At 37.2% G+C, this 24,000-nt stretch overlaps 1 protein-coding gene and 1 non-coding gene across 4 annotated transcripts in view; both read left to right on the forward strand.

Annotated features, from left to right (window-relative positions):
- LOC106874961 (tumor susceptibility gene 101 protein) overlaps positions 1–24,000 on the forward strand; it is a 53,935-nt gene that overhangs the window by 6,131 nt on the left and 23,804 nt on the right. For 2 of the 3 annotated variants that reach the window (XM_089341997.1, XM_089341998.1), the window contains exon 3: positions 21,135–21,219. In XM_089341997.1, the coding sequence (XP_089198123.1) occupies positions 21,135–21,219 (85 nt within the window). Of the gene's footprint in view, positions 1–9,323; positions 9,528–21,134; positions 21,220–24,000 lie in introns of those variants that run through there. The other variant, XM_089341999.1, reaches the window with a different exon arrangement.
- LOC149131110 (U6 spliceosomal RNA) lies at positions 10,065–10,173 on the forward strand. Its single transcript, XR_016238478.1, has one exon. It is a non-coding gene; the product is annotated as a U6 spliceosomal RNA (small nuclear RNA).

A 24,000-nucleotide genomic window follows, 5' to 3' on the forward strand; every position in this document is an offset into this window, starting at 1 on the left:
TATTTTTTTTTTTAAGTGCATAGCCTCAGACAAACACCATAGCAAACACAATAATCATAACAGCCCTTTCTAATACAGGCACAGAGCCTGAAATTTTGAGGAAGAGGGATAGTCAGTATTACATCGGCCCAAGTGCTCAATTGGTATTTATTTTTTGACCATGAAAGGTGAAGCCGACCTCAGTGAATTTTGAACTCAGAACATAAAGATGGATGAAATGCTGCAAACCATTTTGCCTGGTGTGCCACCGATTTTTAAATTTTTTTAAAATCTTTCTTCTGTTATGATATATACTTCCAAGCTGTGCTATTTTACATATATAATGTTTAACCTTGTACTTATCTGTAGATAGACTACTAAATTCTGTGTGTGTATTCAGAAATAGTGACTGTGAAGTTAGTTATAGTTTCAGAACTGTTAGGCTTCTGATGTCTGGCACTTTGGATTGGGCTGATAATTGTATCCCACATTAGCATGCACCTTACCTGGCGATTTAAACTTTAGTATGTAATCTAACCCTAATGCTTAAATCCTAGCCCCTATCCTAGATCAGGTCATTCCATAGTGTAGATTGCACACTAAAGTAGTACCAATAATTCTATCCCACTCTGTTGTAATTCCTAAATCTAGTCCCATCTCTCTTTTATTTTAGTATTCCACCCCATTTGTCTAGGACTCCTATGGAGATATCAGTAATAGGCAGTAATTTGAGAACTTAACACTTTCCACTGTCTCGAACTTAAGCTGGTATCTGTTTGATCATCATGGAAGGCCCAACTAAATTTTTGACTTGATGCAAACTGTCGTCAAAATAAACAAAAATGTTAATTAATCATTTAGTTTGTTCTCAACATTTCTGATCGAGGGTAAATTCAAATTTAGATTGAATTGCTATCAATTTTAGATTGTTAATTTAGGACTACACTATGAACCAGACCTAAGTTAGATCACACATGTACACATGAAAAGAACTTGGGGACAGGTAATGTAGTCCTGTCTGCTTGTTTATAGCCAGCATGATGCTAAATAATCTTTTCTACTATAGGCACAAGGCCTGAAATTTTTGCAGGGAGGGAGTAAGTCGATTACATCAACCCCAGTGCTCAACTGGTACTTATTTTACCGACCCCGAAAGGATGAAAAGCAAAGTGAACCCTGGCAGCATTTGAACTCAGAACATGAAAACAGATGAAATACCGCTAAGCATTTCACCTGGTGTGCTAACGATTCTGCCAGCTCACCACCTTATTGGGGTTAAATAATAACAGCACAAAAATAAGCAATAACAAACAGTTAAGAAATTCTGAAGAATCTTATACAAACACATCTCTCAATGATAAAGATTCAAAAAACTTGTCAGCTGCACCCATAAACATATTCCCGATGACTAACAAGCTGGTCACAGCAAAGTGTCAAAAAAACAAAAAAAAAGCAGACATTCTTCTGTGGTCACCAAAGAAACTGATATGAAAGTTGGAATAAGTGAAAGTGGCACACCATGCTCAGAGACTACCAATTCTGTTAGAATGATGGTTTGGGAATTTTGGTTTAATTTATACTTTCCCTAACCTTTTGCTAGTCACCTGACCTTTCCAAACATGGTTAATCACATGGGGTATTTACACACCCCAATACAAAAGTGTTTATAGTTTTAGTATTATGTAAAACATACTCATTCTGTTGATTCAGGATATATCTGCAATCACTGCTGAGAAGTTTGAAACCCTTGGAGCTGATTGATATTAATATAATAAAATAAATTATAAAATTAAGGAAAAACTAAAAAAGTCTTAGATTCAGATCACATTTATTTTGAAAATACCCACAGAATATACCACTTTGTGGATTTTTTAAATATCTATGCTGAATATTAACATTAAAAAATAACATAACAGACAATCTCCATTAGAATATATATTAAATAAAAACTGCATAGTCACATGGAACAATGTCTACCTACCACAACAACTGAGCCATGACTGCGCCACACCACCTGCAACACACCCTCACTGAGTCAGAAGAGTAGAAGAAGGGAGGAAAAAAAATTAGTTGCCAACTAGAAATTATGAGCATTTAAAAGAATTTGAGACAACAACACACCCCATGTGACGAACGAAGGGTTAATTGTTATTTTATTAGTAAGTTAACTGTCACTCAGTTTTAACATTAATATCTGGCCTTGGGTGGCTTTAGTAGAGTTCTCCATTTGAGGATAATTTCCTCCCTTCCTCCCAGTTGCCTTGGGAATCCAGAAAAAGGGTCATGCTGGTTGCTTTTCTATGTAAGCAGAAAGTGAATGAATAGATAATAATAATAATAATAGCATTATTTAATATCTGGCTTCCATGCAGGTGTGGGTTGGACTGTATGATAAAATTAATACTCATTCTCTCCAACTTCATGAAATAGGTTATCAGCTGTAGTTTCTGCCCTAATGCAGATATAAATATTGGTGCATGTGTCAGCAGATTCAATTCCCACAAATTACTATTATTGCTGTAAACTTACTGAACTGCCAAAATAAGGATATGATGTTGAGGCTTTCATTTGATATCCAATCAGAGGCTATAAATTTGGTATGGGTTGAAGTCAATTAAATTCCACACACACTACTTCACTGGTACTTTATTTAGTAACTAAATTTCTTTTTATTTGCCACAAGGATCCTTATATATATATATATATATATATATATATATATATATATATATATATACATGTTACAAAAAGGATTCACAATAATACTTGCCATCTTCAACAACAAAAGGGTGGTGGGATCAAATTATGCAGTGTAGTTATGTCTTTTCTCTTTTACTTGTTCTAGTCATTACATTGTAGCCTTCGGGAATTTTAGTAGATCAAATCAACTCCAGTACTGTATTTTTTAAATCTTTTTGCCTGGTATTTATTCTATCAACCAAACTACTAATTTATGGTGACATAAATACACCAACACCAGTTTCCAAGCAGTGGTGATGGACAAACACAGACATAAAGACACACGCATAAATGACAGGTTTTGGTCGGCCCAAGACTATAGTAAAAGACACTTGCCCAAGGTACCACACAGTGGGACTGTACCAAGAACCATGTAGTTCTTACCATTCAGCCACAGCATATATATACGTATATATATATCTCAGAGGCAACTCCAGGTCAACAGCGTCACTTGGGCTCAACACAGATTTCGCATGAGACACATGTACACAAAGTAAGAGACATAATGCACACCACAGACTTACATAACATATCCACAGATAATTTAACAGTAAGCAAGTTTGCTGCTTCTAATGAAATAATGCCCCAAATGGTTTATTTTATATATCTAGCACTATGTCTTTCTCCATTTCTAAGTTAAGGGTAAAAATTAAGGCAACCATGCAAGACACAACTGGTCTTTACACACAGACATACAGAGTAATAGCAATCAAATAAGGAAGGCGGAATGCACATCAATCATCAGCGATCTGCCTCTCGCCTGTATTCTTGACAAGAGATGCCAGTTAGTCTTTTACACCTTACCAGACTCATTTGTATTAAGCCCGAATTACTACTGTATAACAGCAATCAAATAAGGAAGGCGGAATGCACATCAATCATCAGCGATCTGCCTCTCGCCTGTATTCTTGACAAGAGATGCCAGTTAGTCTTTTACACCTTACCAGACTCATTCGTATTAAGCCCGAATTACTACTGTATAACAGCAATCAAATAAGGAAGGCAGAGTGCACCACAAGCATCACCGATCTGACTGTCAGTTAGTCCTTTTCACTTGCCAGGCTCGTTTGTAATTAGCCCAAATTGCTAGATCACTTTTCGTTCCTTTCAGAATATTGTAGAACAGAAACTTAGATTGGAATTTAAATCCTAATCTCTTTAGAAATTTATTATTTCAAGAAAACATTAAATTTGAATTACTTTCAATTTTTACGATTTAGAGATAACAACTTGGGCTGTAACTTCTGAACCCGAGTCAGCTGCCTGTGAGCAATGTCGAGAGAAAGTCTGCTACGAATGATATTTTTTGACACTAGGTACCTCTAAGACGACTGCCAGACACTGAAGGAAAATAAATGAACTGCGACCAGGTTCAATAATAGGAGCCCAACTTATTGGCTGAAATTACACACTTGAAGTCAGTGTTGCCAGAAATTAAATCAGCTTGCAAATACACATTCACTTTACTAAATTTATACTCAGGCTAAGCCTGAAAGCCTGAGTGCTGGAGTCGCCACTGATATATATATGTATATATATGAAGACAGGAAAAGCCCCTGGGCCATCAGGAATCGTTGCCAAGATGATTAAAATTTCTGGTGGCATAAAATACAGCTTAGTCACCCATATAGTTAATCAGGTTATTCAGGAAAGCACCATCCCCAACGATGGGTGTAGTAGTATTATAGTTAGCTGCTACAAGGGTAAAGGTGATGCCTTAGATAGAAACAACTACAGAAGTATTAAACTGCTAGACCAAGTCATGAAAATTACTGAGAGAATTATAGCTCAATTGATTAGAAATAGAATTAAATTGGATGAGATGCAGTTTGGTTTTGTTCCTGGGAAGAGTACCACAGATGCCATCTTCCTTGTGAGACAACTGCAGGAAAAGTACTTGGCCAAAAGTAAGCCATTGTACTTAGCTTTCATCAACCTGGAGAAAGCTTTCGACAGATTTCCCCACTCTGTTATATGGTGATCTGTAAGAGTAGAGGAGTGGTTTGTTATAGTTGTACAAGCCATGTATAGTGGTGCTGTCAGTAAGGTGAGAGTTGGCCATGAATACAATGATGAATTTAGCATTCAGGTAGGGGTTCACCAGGGCTCATTTGTCAGCCCACTCTTATTCATTATAGTCCTTCAGGCCATAACAGAGGAATTCAAAACTGGGTGCTCATGGGAACTGCTATATGCTGATGACCTTGCTCTTATTGCAGAATTTTTAGCATAATTGGAAAAGAAATTCCAGGTATGGAAACAAAACCTGGAATCAAAGAGCCTTAAAGTTAACCTAGCAAAGACCAAAGTTATTGTTAGTAAGAAAGAAGATAAAACTCTCTTTCCGTCAGGCAAATGGCCCTGCTCAATATGTAGGAAAGGAGTTGGAAGTAATTCCATTTGCTGCACCCAGTGTAAACTATGGACACATGAGAGGTGCAGTGGAATCACAGATAAAGTCGTCTTTGTATGTGGCAGATGTGCAAGAGCAATAATCACTAAGAGTACAAGGGACTTAGATAGATTCTCTCAAATGCCCAGGAAGCTCTCTTGAGGTTGTGGATAGTTTCTGTTACCTAGGTGACCAAATTAGCAATGGTGGAGGATGCTCTGAAAGTATTGGTTCTAGAATAAGAATTGGGTGGAGGAAGTTCAGAGAGCTATTACCTCTGTTGGCAACAAAAGGACTCTCTCTCAAAGTGAAAGGTAGACTGTATGTTGCTTGTGTGTGAACAGCTATACTCCATGGTAGTGAGACATGGGCTCTGAATACAGAAGACATGCGTAGACTGGAGAGAAATGAAGGTAGTATGCTCCGTTAGATGTGCAACATCAGTGCGCATGTCTGACAAAGTGCGAATGTATTGTTGGGCATAAGAGAAATCAAATGTAGCACGCAAGAGAGAAGACTACGTTGGATTGGACATGTGATGCGTATGAATGAGGACAGCTGCATAAAGAAGTGCTGATCACTGAAAGTGGATGAGACCCAGGAAGACATGGGATGAAATGGTAAGGACCAATCTCAGGAAGTTGGGCTTCATGGAGGAAATGACAAAGGACTGAGGTGTCTGGCAATATGAAGTTCTTGAGAAGACTCACCCACATCAGTGAAACTGAGTTCTAGAAGCACTGTGTCCCCCACCCACACTTAACAAGAAAACTTCTCACACACTCTACCACAACAAACCAAACTACGACTCTACATCTCTTCTCTTCCGTACATTTCCACTTAATGCATTATGCTTACCTTCTACTCTTCAATCCTGTCCTCTTGGCCCTGTGCCACTGTATCATTGCTCTCTGCTTACCCCCTGACCTGTCTCACTGTACTATTGCTATCTGCTACTCCCCAACCTGTGGGTTCCACCCACATGTAACAAGAAAAGATATGGAATGAAGTGATGAAAACTGATCTTGACAAAGGACTGAGTTGACTGGAGATACAAACTGCTATTGAAGACTTAGGCCATTGATGCAAGCATGGTGAAAATGATGTTAAACACACACACTTAAAATACGCACACAGTCACTGGCATCTCCATATACTCCTACACATGTACACACTTCTACAAATATATATATATGTGTATATAGACATATGTGTGATTAAGAAGCTTGCTTTCTAATCATGGTGTCAGGTTCAATCCTACAGTGTTGCACCTTGAGCAAGTGTCTTCTACTATAGCTCCAGGCTGACCAAAGCCTAGTCAGTGGATTTGGTGGATGGAAACTGGAAGAAACGTATGTGTATCATCATTAACATCCATTTTCCATGCTGGCTTGGGTTGGACAGTTTGACAGGAGCTAGCCAGTTGATGAGTTGCCCAGGCTCCACGGTTTCTACGGCTGGATGTCCTTCCTAACGCCAACCACTTTACAGGATATTTTCATCTCCAGCATCTTATGTCTCTATCTTTTCCCCACACCTTTCAGTTTCCATCTGACAATCTCTCATAAGTGAACCTGAAATCTTGTAGTTTGGGCAGCAAACATTTTAACCAACCATACAATAATACCTGCGCCTACACAGCCATGTATATAAATATACACACACTGTATTATTGAGGTGGTGGTATAATCTAGTCTTGCTGCTTGTTGTTTAGCCCTAGGTAAACTCTAATTAAGCAGACCTATGATCAAAGATGCTCCAATTATTATCTTATCTTACCTTCAGATAATGTATCCAGGACATTATCTGTTGTGTCCTTCCTTTAGACAAGACCTATAAAAAGACACTCCAGCGATGGTGATAGTGTTTCTGGGGTGGTTGTTATGGTGAAGTTGTATATGTGAAAGCATTGTGATGGCATTGTTGGTTTTTATGCTGTTGTCTTAGTGTGTGTAATTGTATTATTGGTGGTGATAGTGTTGGTATAGTAATGTTGGAATGTGTTGTGGTGGTGATGATACTTACTAGGCTGTTGTTGTTTAGCAAACCTTTTGTGAGAAGTTTGGCTACTGTTTTTAACCAGTCCAATTGACTGTGCAGAGAGACTCCTTAAGCATGTCATGCTTTTTGTAATTGTAGATTTTTGTGAGTAGTAGAAATATTTAACCTTGCCAAAAAAGGGCGGACCTGGCACACAGTCCCCCATTAAAAGCAATCTTTCCAATCTTTGTTTTAATTTTTTTTCACCAAATTCCTATGTTTTCGATGATGGAGATTCTGAATATGCAAAAGACCACATTTTCAAAATGTTTAACCTCGACCCCACAATTTTTAATTTTTAACTTTTTTTTGAAATTTTCTTTATCAGTCTACATGGGAAAATACAGAGATAAAGAATATAGAAAAAGAAAATATATTTGAAATTTTCTATGAAAAATTCCACCCCATCCCGCTGTCTAAAAGTGAAAATGAACGGCTGTTTTGTCAGTTTGTGCATGCGTAGATTTATAGTGAAACGGCAAAAGGATCACGGCATGTGAAGCCCTCATCTTGAAACTCGATATTCTAAAAATAACAGCTAAATGTTTGGAGAATTTTTGTGTTTGTGTGTGCATGCACGCAACAATTTCTACAGCTTATCCGATGAACAGAGAAAGTACACAGAAACAGGTTTTACATACCAGTCGTATACGTCGGTTTTGTGTTTCTCGCTTTAAAAGTTACCTTTGATATTTATTTACAATTACACCATACTCGCTAAACACTATTTTGAAGCGTGATTTTTATGTTATTGAATGTGCTGTAAACGAATTTAGCAAGTATGGTGTTAGTGTAAATATTTACCAAATTCTTATCTGGCTCTGTGCTGGCAAAAATGATGGCTAATTGTAGTATTTTATATATAAATATGGATGGTAAATCAAATTAATACACTTGTTAATGTTATCTAGTGGTTGTCTTTTGAGATGTGATATTGATCGTCGTTTGTTACTGAAAGAATGCTGGTTTAAACATACAAACATGCACACACATACACATATATTCACACAGAGTTGAAACGCTGTTTGATTTTTCTTTTCACCATTGAATGTTCACCATCCAACTTCTATTGCACACACACGCACAAACATTCACACACCTCCCTTTTTACATACACACACACATACTCACACAGTTGAAACACTCCCACTACCAATTTGCCATCACCCCTTCCTTTCTCATTCATATGTTGTGACGGAGAAAAACACAAGAGTAAATATATATAATAACACCATACTTGCTAACCCCTAAATTCGTTTACAGCACATTCAATGACATAAAAATCGCGCTTCAAAATAGTGTAACCTTTAAAGCGAATAACACAAAACCGACGTATACGACTGGTATGTAAAACCTGTTTCTGTGTACTTTCTCTGTTCATTCGGATAAGCTGTAGAAATTGTTGCGTGCACGCACGCACAAACACAAAAATTCTCCAAACATTTAGCTGTTATTTTTAGAATGTCGAGTTTAATGATAAGGGCTTCACACGCCGTGATCCTTTTGCTGTTTCACTATAAATCTACGCATGCGCAAACCAACAAAACAGCCGTTCATTTTCACTTTTGGACAGCGGGATGGGGTGGTGAGGAGTTGTAGATCATTTTTGGAGTTTTTCATAGAAAATTTCCCAAACTCTTTTTTCTCCATATTTTTTATCTCCGTTTTTTGCCATGTAGACTGACTAAGAAAATTTCGATAAAAGTTAAAAATTGGTTGGGTGGAGGAGTAAACATTTTGAAAACATAGTTGTTTGTATATTCGGAATCTCCGTCATAGAAAACATAAGAAACCGGTGAGAAAAAAGAAAAGCATCAGAAAGGTCGGTTTCGGAGGAGGGGGACTGTGCGCCAGGTCCGCCCCAAAAAGATTGTTAAAAAAGAAAAGGGGGAAAAAATGTGTCTGGCTTGTAAACTTCGTTGATTATACCCTCGAGCGATGAGATCTGTCTTACGTTTTTATTTTCTGACGAACTAGGAGAAAAATTGTTTCTACAACTTTGTCTTCTCCCTTCTCGGCATTCAATACTTTCACTTCAAATTCTTGTTTCTTTCTTCCACGTAGACGGCCGACGGTTTCCGACTGGAACAAGTTTAATTCCTTGTTACGTCATTTTCGACTGTTTTATTAATAAGAATCTGAAAATCAAACAAGACATTCCGAGTCTTTATTACTCTACCTGTGCCGTCTCATATAATGTTTGAAAGTTTCTTTCGTTCCTTGTCTAAAAACTATTAACTTGGACAATAGGAGTTAAGTGCAGTGGTGCTATAGGGTAGATTTCGATTGTAGCAGACAAAATTTTCACCACATGTACACATTGCTGAATTGTTTCGGGCAGAAACAACCACATCAGAAACTGTTGGACGGTTTAAAGGTGGATTGTGTTGGTTACTAACCTTTGTTTAACATCTGTTGGCATTTTGTGCAGTTGGGGAGACAGTCATACTTCAGTTTGTCATTTATTCACAAAACATGCTGTGTGCGCGCCTTATGTATGTATGTATGTATGTATGTTCAGTTTTATTTCTAGATTTCTTGCCAAGAGAGAAAGAACCAGTTTCTAACCTAGATCCAAAGTTCGCTCCTTCATTGGAATTTCAACATCAGAGTATTTTTGTATGTATGTATATGTGCAGATTTGTATGGTTTGTTTTAGAAGGGTGTATAACAACAAACAGGATGATGATCCCATCCTTTCCTCGTTAACTTTCTTTCCTATAACTTTCTGAAAAAGCGTATTTTGTAATGGAAGTTTCTGTTGTGGTTGCGATTATGTTGATAAAATAAATATTTTGGAGAAATTTCGAATCATTATTTTCTCTCATCTCCGACTTTATTTCCCCCGGTTTTCCCCCGTTTTAGCGTCTTCCACTTTTTTCTCCCCACATTGTGTTTGAAACATCAACATTACGTGTCTGATTGGGCAGTACCTATATTAAAATTGGAACGATACAGAATGTTAATTAGCGTTGTCCCTGCGCAAAGATGACATGCAAATTCGTGATGTTTTTTTTTTGTTTTTTTCTTAGGCGTAGACGTGGTTATGTCTTGAGAAGTTTGCTTCCCAACCACATGGTTCAGGGTTAAATCCCACTGCATAGCACTTTGGGCTAGTGTCTTCCACTATCGCTCGGGTTTTGTGGGTGGATTTGTTAGACAGAAATTGAAAGAAGCTCGTAGTGTGTGTATATATATATATATATATACACACACACACGTTTGTGTGTGTCATTGTGTTTATACCCTACCACCGTTTGTTGGTTAGTTTACGTCCCTTCAACTGAGCGAAAAACGTAGTATTGGAGTCGATTTGTCCGATGAAACCCTTTTAGGTGGTGCCCCAGCTTGGCAGCAATCTAACGGCTGAAAGTAAGTGAACGATAAAAGGTATGTTAAAAGCCGTATTTTTTTGTTTCCACCCCACGAAAATTTCCTCTGGCCTATATTTAAAAAAATTTAATCATATTTTTGGAGAATCGTAATTTCAGATGAGATTATGATTAAATTTTTTTTCAAAACGAAATCACAACTGAAAAATTCCAGAAGAGGTAGTGGGTTGGGATTGGGGTGGGGTCTAACTCTCTCTCACTCTTAATAAAAGTATAGAATCTTCATAATCTATGATGGCTTAAAACACACATCTGAAGAAATTACGATTTTTGATACTTTCGGATAATGTTTACTTTAACACCCGGCTACCAAAACAAAAACAAAAAAGCAAACAAGTGTAATAGATGTAAAAAAAAAAATGTCTATTAAACGAATATGAGAACAAAAATTTGTGGGGAAAAACTTTTCCCGAGGGGTGGTGAGAGGACTTTCGAAGAGAAAGAAATTCATAAATTATGTTTTTGCTTGAGTGTAATGAAAAAAAAGTTTTTTAAATTAATTAATTTTTCGCTTGAGGAATAGAAAAAGGTTTTAAAAAAAGATCCCGTGTATCCTGGTGAGAGAAACATTCATAAATACGGTGTTGAATATAGTTTCACTATGAAAAAAAAAGTTGAGGGCGAATTAGCTGTTGTTTTGAGTGTGCTTAAATTGTGCTCAACAGCCAATTGCTCGTTTGGCTCACTCCTGAAAGGTGTTCATTTCCGAAGACTAATTTCTTTCTTTTCGAAAGTTCCCCCCTCCTTCCGGAAAAAAATTTTTTCTCCCGCAAATTTCTTTATAGTCGGTTCGTTGGCGCAAATTGTTGTTCTCATATTCATTAAATACACTTTTTTATATCTGTTATACTTTTTTTTTGTTTTGTAAAGTAAATATATTAACCATAATTTCCGACATCGTGTTCGTTTTTCAGAATTTATTGTTGAATCTGAAAATACCTCAGTACTTACTCAGACTCTCAAGTTTCGTGTACAGCACTTGTCAGACTAAATTAGTGTGTGTTATAATAGTTAACTGTTATGTAAATAATATGTATTTGTTTACATTGTAGACTAAGAGAGACTTTCATGTCACAAATAAATGTTACGTACAAAAAAACTCTAGCACTGAGTCAAGGTTGTTTATGGAAGACCAGCAGTCGCCCATGCATACCGGCCTCCCCTCTCCACGCCACCAGTGTTATCCAAGGGAAAGGCAAAGGGGCCGATACAGCTTGGCACCTGTGATGTTGCAACTCATTTCCACAGATGAATGAACTGGAGCAACGTGAAGTAAAGTGTCTTGCTCAAGAACACAACACGCAACCCGGTCCGGGATTCGAACTCACAACCTCACGGTCGTAAGCTCGACGCTTTAACCACTGAGCCATGCGCCTTCACGTACACACACACACACACACACACACACACACACACACACTCTCTCTCTCTCTCTCTCTTATCCTTATACTGGTTTCAGTTATTGGAATGCATCCTTTCTGGGGCACTGCTTTCAGTTTTTTCAGCCTCTTGTTTCTAGAACACAAGAATCTAAAAGCCCCTTTTCTTTTAGGTTACTCTGGAAAATTACCTTCTTTTATTTCAAAACATTAAAAAATTCTTGAACTTTTTTTATATGCATCATACTGTGATGCACCTTGACATATTGTCAGTGATGTTTCCTGGAGGATCATTAGATGACTCAGGTAGGATTGATCAAGCCCCAGCTTTTGTCCAGTCAACACTGCCCCTTCCAGGGTTTGCGCCTCCTGTTCAAACACTCCAACCCATGCCAGCATGGAAGGAAGACGTTAAACGATGATGACGGCCATCTTGAGGCAACCTCTGTTGCCTAACAGCCTTCTTCCTACTGGCCCTTGTGGTACCAAGTATGTAATGGTTAAAAAATATTTGAAATCTAAATCCCTTATCAAAAACACATTTTAGGGTTGGCAACAGAATGAGCATTAGGCCATAAAATCTAGCATCAACATCAGTTCCCATCCAAACCTTGCCAGCATGGAAACATGGACATTGAATGAACAACTATTGTTTTAAGATCATTTGCCACACTAAAACAAGGAACAGCCTTGCAAACCCCATAACAATAGTCATCAAAGTTACCCAGCCAGAATTTTACATCTGGCCACCCTTCTTGTTGTTGACTCTTTTATTTGCTCCATATGATATGAGTCATGATGCACTATTTCTAAAACCAAGATACCTACAGTCTCTGTTTGAAATATATACTTTTTTTTTTTTACCTTTCCATATTTTATCTTTTTGCAGCTGCTACTGATCACTTTCTGCCTCTCCTACTCCCCTACTAAATGTTAATGACCATGCAGCCGTTCTACAAGAACCTGCTTGCTCCTCCTCTGTCATACTTTAACCCCTCAACCCCTAGCATAAAACCAATCACCCCTTCTCTTGGAGTGCACAATCTGGCAAGCCGCTTCGTGGCACAAAAAAGAAAAAAAACATCCAGTACATGCTGTTTAATGGCTTATGTTAGGAAGGGCATCCAACTGTAGAAACCATGCTAAAGCAGATACTGGATCATACTTAGTCACAACAGATCCGTTAAACTGTCTGACTCATTCCAGCATGGAACGTGGATATTAAATGATGGTGATGGTTTCTAATATTAAACGGCTGACATTGAAGATTTTCCCCATGCATATTGTTTGTTGAGTGGCTCATTTGGTCATGTTTTTGGTTGTTTTGGAAATCACTTTCCATTGGTGGAATCCAAAATATGTTCTGATCAGTTAACTGACCAAAAGTCACTGTCACTCCAGACATTTCCATTTCTGTAGTCTGTGATCCTGACCAATTGTACAGAACAGTTTCAAATCACACAAATGGTTACAAAATCAATTTGCAATCCTGAAGGTACCAATCTCAATTCAGCTGCACAGCATTTGAACAGGCATCATCTAGCATCGACTCAAGTCTTGTGAGTGAAAGTGAGTCAACAGAAACTGTATCGAAGCCTCTTGGAAGGTTAAGTGTATTTCAAAGGGCCAGCTTTGTCATGCTGAGTCCACTTGTGTACTGCATTAAAGAATGCTAGTGTCTATGAAATACTCAGCCACATGCAATATTATACTAAGTTTCCATGGAAATTGTGAAATGTGCAAGTATGTGTGATGTACAAACCTCTTCTAGCGTATACTTCTTGTGCTTGTGTTTTACATTAAGGGCACAAAGGCCTGTAGAATACTGAGCCACTTAGCATTATTAGTAAATGAGTAGGTAACAACAGGAATACTGATTGTTGAAAAGTGATGCTCGATCCAACTGAAGGGGGAAGCTATATCTGAGGCTGTGTGTAGCAGCTGGCTGTTAGTTATTACAAGGTGAGAATAGTTAAAGAGTTTGACATTCCTGGCAGTAATTATGTGAAAATGGTACTGACAGGACATACTTTTGGTTTGGTGCAATTGTAATGGCAGATAAGTATTTCAGATTCTAACTGCTCCTCTCCACCCGTCTCACTCAATCTCTCTGTCTTTCTCTCTCACTCTTTCACACACACACACATACATTCACATATAGAAACATGTACATTCCCTTCCTGCCTTATATTTATAGCAATGTTAGTTGAAATGGTGGTGGTGGTGGTGGTGGTGGTGATAGTAGTAATGACAAATGTGGTAATTGTAGTTGCAATTTTAGTAGTAATGATGATGATAATTGTAGTAGCAGTGGTTATTTGAGTAATAGTGATGGAGGTGGTGGTAGTGATGGTAATTGTAAGACTAGTAACAGAATAAAAGTAGTATTAATTCTCCTGGTGGTGAGCAATGTAGCCTTGACTGCACTGACTGGAAGTAGGGGTGATTGTCAAAGACTTATAGAATGAAACTAACAGAGATGGAAGGGGTGTGATATCTGGTAACCATGGTAAGGGTCATGGACTTTAGGGAAAAATGGGAGTGTCTGCAGTGACCTTGACTTATTATTAAGATGACATCCTTGTGGGCTCTCACTTCTTTTACCTACAAGTGTGTGTGTGCGTGTGAACTTCCCTCCTTCAGTGTTGCATTGTTCATGAACAGGGAAAATGTTTGAATATTAAAACACATCGTATTTGAGTCGTGTTTAACCCTTTATTATTCAGATTAGTTTCCGTAACGTAATATTCATGTATTCACTTTGTTTTGAATTTGTCATGCATCATCTTTTTGTGCTTAGATTTTGATGATGTGCTTGTTTATTTTTAGTTTGACATCATAGAGTAGGTGTGAGAGGCTGAATATGGCCAGTCTGTGCAGAAAACAGATAAAATATTTGGACCGGATAAGAATGGTTTAAATGCTAAAGGGTTATTAGAATAACACACATTAACACAATCAATATGTATGTCTATATATGTGTATGTATATATATATATATATATATAATAATATTATTAGGGACAAAATCCAAAATTACAGGTAAAAAACTCAATTAAAATCAATTTATAAAAAATTAAAATTAAATTGAGCCTTATAGATAAAGTATATATAAAATATATATAGTTTTAGGGAAAATAACCAATTTTCAAGAACTCATCGATGAAAATCCACTATCACATATAGAAAAATTAATAATTAAAAGCACAATAAATGAGTATAATATAAAGTAAAGTAAATATCATAAGATAAATATAATAAAAAGATTACACGTGTTTCATAACCAATTTTCAAATAGAAAAGAAATTTAAATCGATTAAAATCAATTGAAATTATCGAAAATAAGTTCTATTCAAAAATATAGCTACTCGTCAGATCTTAAGTAGAACAATAATTAGATATATATCTCAACCAACAATAAGTACCAAATGAATTAATATGAAATACTTATTATATAAAGATAGAAAAATTATTTAAAAAATATCATAATATCAAAATAATAACCATTCAATAATCATCCCTTCATCCATAATAATAACATGTATATTATATACAAAAAACATCTTACCTAAATTATCATTGTTTTAAATACAAGTTGAACGAAGTTTAAGTTTAAAATAATAATGAAGATAAAATTAGTACATATTTAACCGGTGTAATAGCTAAAGCTATACTATTTAAAGCTAAAGACGTTTATTTAATTATGATTAAAGATCAATTGAATAATAGAAAAATACAAGATTATTTATTTCTACAAACGTAATAATAAAAAATATGAATGAAAAAATTATGAATGGAAAAAATTATGAATGAAAAAATTAGGAAAGAAAAAATTATTAAGAATAAAAGGTTAAACTTTATATATATATACAAAGTTTTGATTTAAAAAAAACTTTAACGATATTATAAACTATAAAGATTAGTAATTAATCAAAAATAATCGAAAATATATCAACACTATTCCAATCGAAGTTCTAATATGTTGAAATGAAACTATAACTTCTAAATAATATAGTGTTAAATAAGTTATCTATTAAAATAATCTATAAAGAATCAAATGAATAGTATAAAAACAAGAATACATATGTGTGTGTGTAGTAATTTTAATAATGTAAAGTTTTGTAGACCCCTTTCAGCTAATCTTACAAATAAGTTTCACACAGGAATTAAATGATTTAGGTGACTCCTTACCATCATGCCCATCAGAGTGGCTGATAACATTGTCATTCCCTAAGTGAAAAAATAGGTTTATGCCATCCTTGTTTTGCAAAATCTTGATAACAAGTTTCTAATGACCTAATTCTTTTCACCATATTTTAATCGATTCTTCTAAACATAGAAACTTTTTACTTGTTTTAGTCATTAGACTCCGGCCATGCTGGGGCACTACCTTCAGTAATATTGTGAAATGAATCAACCCCAGTACTTATTTCTTTTTAAAGCCTGGTACTTATTCTGTTGGTCTATTTTGCCAAACCACTAACCACCACTGGTTGTCAAGCAGTGGGGGGAGATAACTGCACACACACATGACAGGCTTCTTTCAGTTTCCATCTACCATATCCACTCACAAGGCTTTAGTCAACCCAAAGCTATAGTAGACACATGCCCAAGGTGCCATGCAGTGTGACTGAACCCAGAACCATGTGGTGGTTGAGAAGCAAACTTCTTGTTCAAATTTATAAAATATGTGTCATGAGAGTTCTTCAGTGTTCTCTTAACTACTTTTCTTTCAATATCTTTATTACTGAGACATCTTACAAATACTTAGACATTGTAACAATTTCTTCTCCATCAATTTTTGGGGGTCAATGTTAAACAATTTCTCCATCAATTTTTTGGGGTCAATGTTAAACAATTTCATAGGATGCCTCTTTCATTGTCAAAGTTTCACAACTTTCAACAAATCTATTTCAGTGTCTTTTGATTTTTGCTCTTTTTTCTTTATCCAGCTCTGGCTTCAGTTTTCCTTCTGTCTTAGACTGAAGTTGTATTTAGTAGTATCCTGTTAAGATCTTTTCTTTTTTTATGGTAGGAGAAACTAGTTTCACAAACAATTCACAAGGGCACTCCTGAAGTACTGACAATAAAAGTTCATTTTTCTTATTACTCATTGATTCAAGCTTTTCTACTATTCATTTTGCTGCTGTATTTAAATAACAAGACTTAGATTTCAACTAAAGTACAAATATGCAAAAGTTGTCTAATGACATTCAAGACACAGCTGCAAAGTGTAGGAGAACCAGCTGTAAACTGGCTAACAAAAGACCACAATGGACTAGCACTGGCTTTTGCTTCACTATCAAGCAAATATCAAACCTATTAAACAATTATGGACAGACATTGCTGTGTGGTAAGGAGCTTTCCTGCCCAACTACATGGTTCCCGATTCAGTCCCACTAAATAGCACTTTGAACAAATGTCTTCTACTATAGTGCCAGGCCAACAAAAGCCTTGTGAGGGGAAGCTGAAAGAAGTCTATTGTGTGTGCGTGTAGCCATGTAACCATACTTGTTTTCCTCTGACTATCCTTTTCCTTCTTTCCTGACCTATCCTGTTTCCAACAAAGAGCCATGCTCGAGATGCCACACACACACACCCTCTTTTTCCACCTTAAACTGAGCATCAACATAATATTATGTGCGTCCTTTTGACACTTTTGTCTTTATTTTTGATTTGCCTACACACACACACACACACACACACACACACACACACACACACACACACATATATATATATATAGACATATCAATAATATTAGTACACTAATTTTTTATTTTTGTATGTAGTTGTGTGCATCACACTTCAAAGAAGTGGCAAAGTGAGAGAGAGGGAGAGAGAAAATGAGAGAGTGAAAGAGATAGTGAGTGGTGACGGCGTTCGTTGCAAGAGAAGTAGATACATAGATACATATACACATTGTTAAATCAAAAGCAGGAGCGAAGAGGAGCACAAAGGAAGTGAAAGAGAAAGAGAGAAAGTGAGAGAGACAGTAGATACATAATTCCAAAGAAAGGTTCATACATAGATACATACACACAGCAAATATTGGATGTCAATTTCACTTTTCATTAGCACACGAGGATAAAATTAACTCACAAATGGTTGAGTACTCCACAGACATGCATATCATTAACGTAGTTCTCAGGGAGATTCAGCCTCACACAGAATATGACTACAACTTTGAATTACAGCTACAACTCTAGACAGATATATATGAGAGAGGAGTGAGTGGTGACTCAAAGGATTGTGGTGTTTGTTTTGTGTTTTCAACCACAGCAAATACTGGATATTGTATCCTAATCAAAAACTGTCTAATACATTCGTATGTGTTTTTCAATTTGAAACACTGAATCATTTTGGATATTTGTTGTTTTAATAGCAAGAGAAAGAGAGAGAGAGACAGAGCTTGAAGACACAATTACAATTCCAGTCAGTGGCAAAGCAATAGGTAGGAAGAGAGGGTGAGAAAGAGAGAGAGAGGTGAAGACTTCATTGTGGACTATCTGACACTGTTTGTCTGTCTGCCTGTCTCTAGGTATGTGTTTGTATATGTGTATGTTTGTATCAAAACCATCGTCACCACCACTACCATCACAGCAACAACAACAACGACAGTGTTGCCATTTTGAATTCCTTTCTGCGACTGACCTTAAACTGCCATTAAAGTCCCAACCACACACACATCTGTTTTAACCCATTTCAACTGCAGCCATACATAAAAAAACATGGTGATTTGCTCCAAAATTTAAATTTTGAATTTGTTTTCATTATAAAATTATTCCTTGGCTAAAAAAAATCTTTTGGCTTCGAGATACGACGTTGTCTTTTTCTTTCTACATTTTTTAAGTTAGAATTTCTGGCTCATTTGTTGATGTGTTATCATTACACAACCACATTACACCTTTAAGATCGGGGAACCAGTTAGGGGCCCACTGGATCTTTCTCGGCATACCAGCAAACCACAAAATCACACCAGCCAGCCTCACCACTACCTCCAGGCCCGTCATATGTATGTGTGCGTCTTTGTGTGTGTTTGTCCCCCAACCACCATTGCTTGACAACCAATGTTGGTGTCTTTGCGTCCCTGTAATTTAGCTGTTCAGCAGAAGAGACTGATAGAATAAGCACCAGGCTTATAGGGATTAAGTCCAGGGTTCAATTTCTTTGATTAAAGGGTGGTGCTCCAGCATGGCCACCGTCAAATGACTGAAACAAGTAAAAGAATAAAAGAATGCCAGAAAAACATTCTGTACCATTAAACCATGAAAGTTCTTTGAATATGTATGATGTATTCTAAAATTAAATAGTAATTCCATCTATGTTTGTGTAACTCAGATATTTTGGTTGGATTATAAATCCAACCAAAATATCAATCTCAGTTACACATTGGTGTTACATTACTTTCTATATTCTGTAACTGTCACAATATACTTTCCTAGGCCTGAAATTTTTTGGGGGTGTGGGGGGGGGCAGTTGATAAGATCGACCCAGTATACTACTGGTACTTAATTTATTGACCCTGAAAGGACAAAAGGCAAAGTCGACCTTGGCAGAAATTGAACTCCAAACATAAAGACAGACAGTCATAATATACAAACATTTCTCATGACACCAGCACACTGTTTACAGATGCTTTCATTTTTTATGTTTTCCGTGAATTTTTTACACGTCCAGCTAGTATACATAATTATAACAAGGGATGGCAAAACACCTCACCATGTGCTGAAAATATACGCTATGTATAGGAAGGGCATCCAGCTGTAGAAACTCTGCCAAATTTAGATTGGAGCCTGGTGTTGCCATCTGGATTCACCAGTCCTCAGTCAAATCGTCCAACCCATGCTAGCATGGAAAGCGGACGTTAAACGATGATGATGATGATGATGATGATGATGATATATATATATACACACACACATACATAGATCTAAATAAATATATATGTTATTTGTGTATTAAGGCTACCATTGGTTTCATGTTAAAATATCTTAATATCTCAACAATTTTTCAAGCCGATCACATGAAGGAATGATGTTCATCTCCATTCTGGATTAAAACACATACACACGTGTGTGTATATATATATATATATATATATATATATATATATAGAGAGAGAGAGAGAGAGAGAGAGAGAGAGATGTGTGTGTGTTTGTCCCCACCACCACTTGACAACTTGGTTTGTTTACATTCCCATAAATTAGCAGTTTGACAAAAGAGACAAATAGAATAATTACTGGAGTCAATTTGTCTGATCGAACCCTTACAGGCATTGCCCCAGCATGACTGTAGTCCAGTGACAAACCTGTAAGAGATACGAGATGTGTTCATATCCCACATCAGGTCATTTGTGCACCATGTAAACTACACCTGGAATACACTCTTAATAAAAAATGTTGAAGAAAATTTGAAGCTGCACTGCCAACAATAACCACTACTACTTTTGTGTGTGTGTGTGTATATATATATATATATATAAAGGAATATAAAAATATGAAATATATATATATATATATATATATATATATATATATATATACACTCATGCAAGTAAGATCGTTGCCAGTGCCCTTGGACTGGCTCTTGTGTGGGTGGCACATGAGATGCACCATTTTGAGCGTGGCCGTTGCCAGTACCGCCTGACTGGCTCCCGTAGGATTTTCGAGCGAGATCGTTGCCAGTGCCCCTGGACTGGCTTGTGCGGGTGGCACATAAAAGACACCATTTCGAGCGTGGCCGTTTTCGTGCGGGTGACACGTAAAAGCACCCACTACACTCTGAGTGGTTGGTGTTAGGAAGGGCATCCAGCTGTAGAAACTCTGCCAAATTAAATTGGAGCCTGGTGTTGCCATCCGGTTTCACCAGTCCTCAGTCAAATCGTCCAACCCATGCTAGCATGGAAAGCGGACGTTAAAGGATGATGATGATGATGATGATACACACGCATATGTACTTATTGTTGAATGGCCATTGACTACTCATGAGTTCTTCCATTCTTTGACAGGTCTTGTTTTTCACCCAGTTCAACAATCACCCTCCTCACCAAGCAAACCCGGTGGGGTTACCAGTTTAGTTGCTGATAACCCAAACATGCAACAGGCTGTACTGGGTTACATGTTACTAGTAGTTCTCAAAAGCAACCTAACAATATTTTGTTTATGTGTGTAGAATAATATTAAAGTGCTACTTTGTTTCTTACATTTCCAGTATAAATACCCTGACATAACCAAACCAGATATTCTGAGAGCCATTGGAGTATACACAGACCTTCAACCAGCAAGAGATAAATTTGGTGAGTACAACAACCCAGGATTGATCATACTGTTGTTATACCTCTGACTATCTTCTCTATGTATCATATATATAGGCGTAGGAGTGGCTGTGTGGTAAGTAGTTTGCTTACCAACCACATGGTCCCGGGTTCAGTCCCACTGCGTGGCATCTTGGGCAAGTGTCTTCTACTATAGCCTCGGGCCGACCAAAGCCTTGTGAGTGGATTTGGTAGATGGAAACTGAAAGAAGCCCGTCGTATATATGTATATGTATGTGTTTGTATGTCTGTGTTTGTCCCCCCCCCCCCCCCAACATCGCTTGACAACCGATGCTGGTGTGTTTACGTCACCCGTAACTTAGTGGTTCGGAAAAAGAGACCGATAGAATAAGTACTAGGCTTCCAAAGAATAAGTCCTGGGGTCGATTTGCTCGACTAAAGGCGGTGCTCCAGCATGGCCACAGTCAAAAGACTGAAACAACTAAAAGAGTATATATATATATATATATATAAGTTCAAAAAACAACAACGTGAGGACGTGATATGGATAGTGTTATTAGACGCTCGGGAAAGGAAAGAGAGAGATCATGACGTTTCGGGCGGAGCCCTTCGTCGGAAACAAGGAAAGTTCAAAGAAGGGAAAAACGGAGAAAGAAAAAATCAACACCGATGTCCACGAGGTTACATTGTGGAAGGACCGGAAGAGGAAGTGGTGGAGGAAAAGTTCTTTCTAAGACAGGAGAGTGAAAAAGGGAGGTGAATATGTGTGTGTGTATATGCGTGCGGTTTTGCTTTGTGGATCGCACGTGGGTTATTTCGTGTGTGTGTGTGTGTGTGCGTGTATATGCGTAGTATGTGTTCGTGTATGTGTCACTGTTTGTTGTGTGTGTATGTGTGGGTTCATTTGCGTGTGTGTACATGTATGTGCACCTGGGTGTGTGTGTGTGTGTAGGTTCATTTGCATGTGTGTGTAAGTGAGTTCGTTTCTACATGTGTGTGTATGTGTGCGTGTGTGTATGTATGTATACTTGGGTGTGTGTGTGTGTGTGTGAGTGCGTGTTGTGTATGTGTAGGAGTTATGTGCGGGTTCATTTGTATGTGTGTATATGTGGGTTCGTTTGTGCCGGTGTGTGGAGGGGGTGCGTGTGTATGGGTGTATGTGGATGTGTGTGCATGTGTTTGCTTACGTACGTGCGTGTGTCATTTATGCCCCTTGTGGTGTGTAGTTGTATGCGTGTTTGTGTGTTGTGTATGTGAGAGGTGTATGTGTATGTGAGGTGTGTGTATGTGTGTACGTGTGTGTATGTGTGTGTACGTGTGTGTATGTGTGTGTGCGTGCGTATGTGTGTGTGAGAGCGTAAAGATGTGTGCCAGGTATGTGTGTTTTATTGTGTGTGTGTATATATGTATGTGGCTGTGTATGTAGGCATCCGCGTATATATGGGTGTGTGTGTTTGTGTGTAAGTAGGTGTGTGTCTCTATCACTGTGCGTGTGTGTGTGTATATATATATATATATATATATATATATATATATATATATCTTCAGCAGCATCTTCAATGCAACTGGTTTTACAAGTGTTTCACCGGTGGTGTGTGGTTTGCCCTGCTTTGTGATCAGATACACAACTTCATACAATGCTGTGAAACTCAGTTTGTCGATGGATGCAAAGCCAAGAACATGCAGAGCAGCCTTTTCATCGAACCTGGCTCTCTTCACCTTGAATTCAGTGAGCATTGTGTTCTTGTATTTCCCATCTCCATGCAGCTTTAGGAAGTGTTCCCTTAGTTTTGCCAGTGCTAGACTAGAATTGCTCAACTTGGCATTGCAAATCATGTATTGAGGACACTGACTCCCATCACATTCCTTTATACTCGTGAATCCATATTGTAAGTACTCATCCAACCACTTCCTGTTTTTGATCGCCATAGTATGAAGGATTTGGAAGATTAATAGAAAATCACAGCAGCCACAAGTCGACTACTGAGTGCACCAAATTCCCTTCAGCACAGATATCAAAGCCAATGTTTGTAATTTAACATGGTGAAGAAAAATTGTGTTGCCAAATTGTTGGCAGTGATTTTTTTTGATGGCCAACAAAAACAGCCCAACATTGCTTGTGTGAACCAGGCTATATTGTGTGTGTCTTGACCCCAGCCGAACCCCTAAGACTGACTCAACGAACCCAGGTTAAGAATCACTTCTTGAGTAAGTACATATTTGACCTTAAATACTGTTTGTAGATGATAGCATTATCACCAACCTGATCTTTGTGCTTTACTATTTAAGTACCTGATTCGCTTGAATCCTGAACATTTTTTATATAAGTACAGTAATACCTCACTTTACAAGGATCTGCTTTACAAGACCCCCGGTTAACGAGTTTTATGTTTCAATTTACTTTTGTATGGTGAGCTGAAATTTTTCAAGCACAAGACCTAAATTTTGAACAAAGTGCAAAGGTTTCCACTACCATAACAAATGCATCTGTGTGTTAGAGAGAAATTTATAGAAAGCGTAAAAAACTTCTAAGCAAACAAGTCTAAGACTTCTTTTTTAAAAAGAAATCTACAAGTCCGTCTATGAGTGCTTATGAATTGGCAATCACATCTACAAGTGATGGTGCATGCGAGTCTAGTGTGAGTGAAAGTGATTCAGAAAATGATTATAATAATATTTTTTATTATAAATGATCTTGACATTCTTTTTACTTCACATAAAATATTCTTTACATTCTACTGTTGTTTTATTGCCATTTATTTATGAGTATTATACATTTTATAGGTAAAATATTTTTCTGGG

Source organism: Octopus bimaculoides, chromosome 25 (genome assembly GCF_046866305.1).
Source record: "Octopus bimaculoides isolate indiv1 chromosome 25, ASM4686630v1, whole genome shotgun sequence".
In the NCBI taxonomy this organism is placed as follows: domain Eukaryota; kingdom Metazoa; phylum Mollusca; class Cephalopoda; order Octopoda; family Octopodidae; genus Octopus; species Octopus bimaculoides.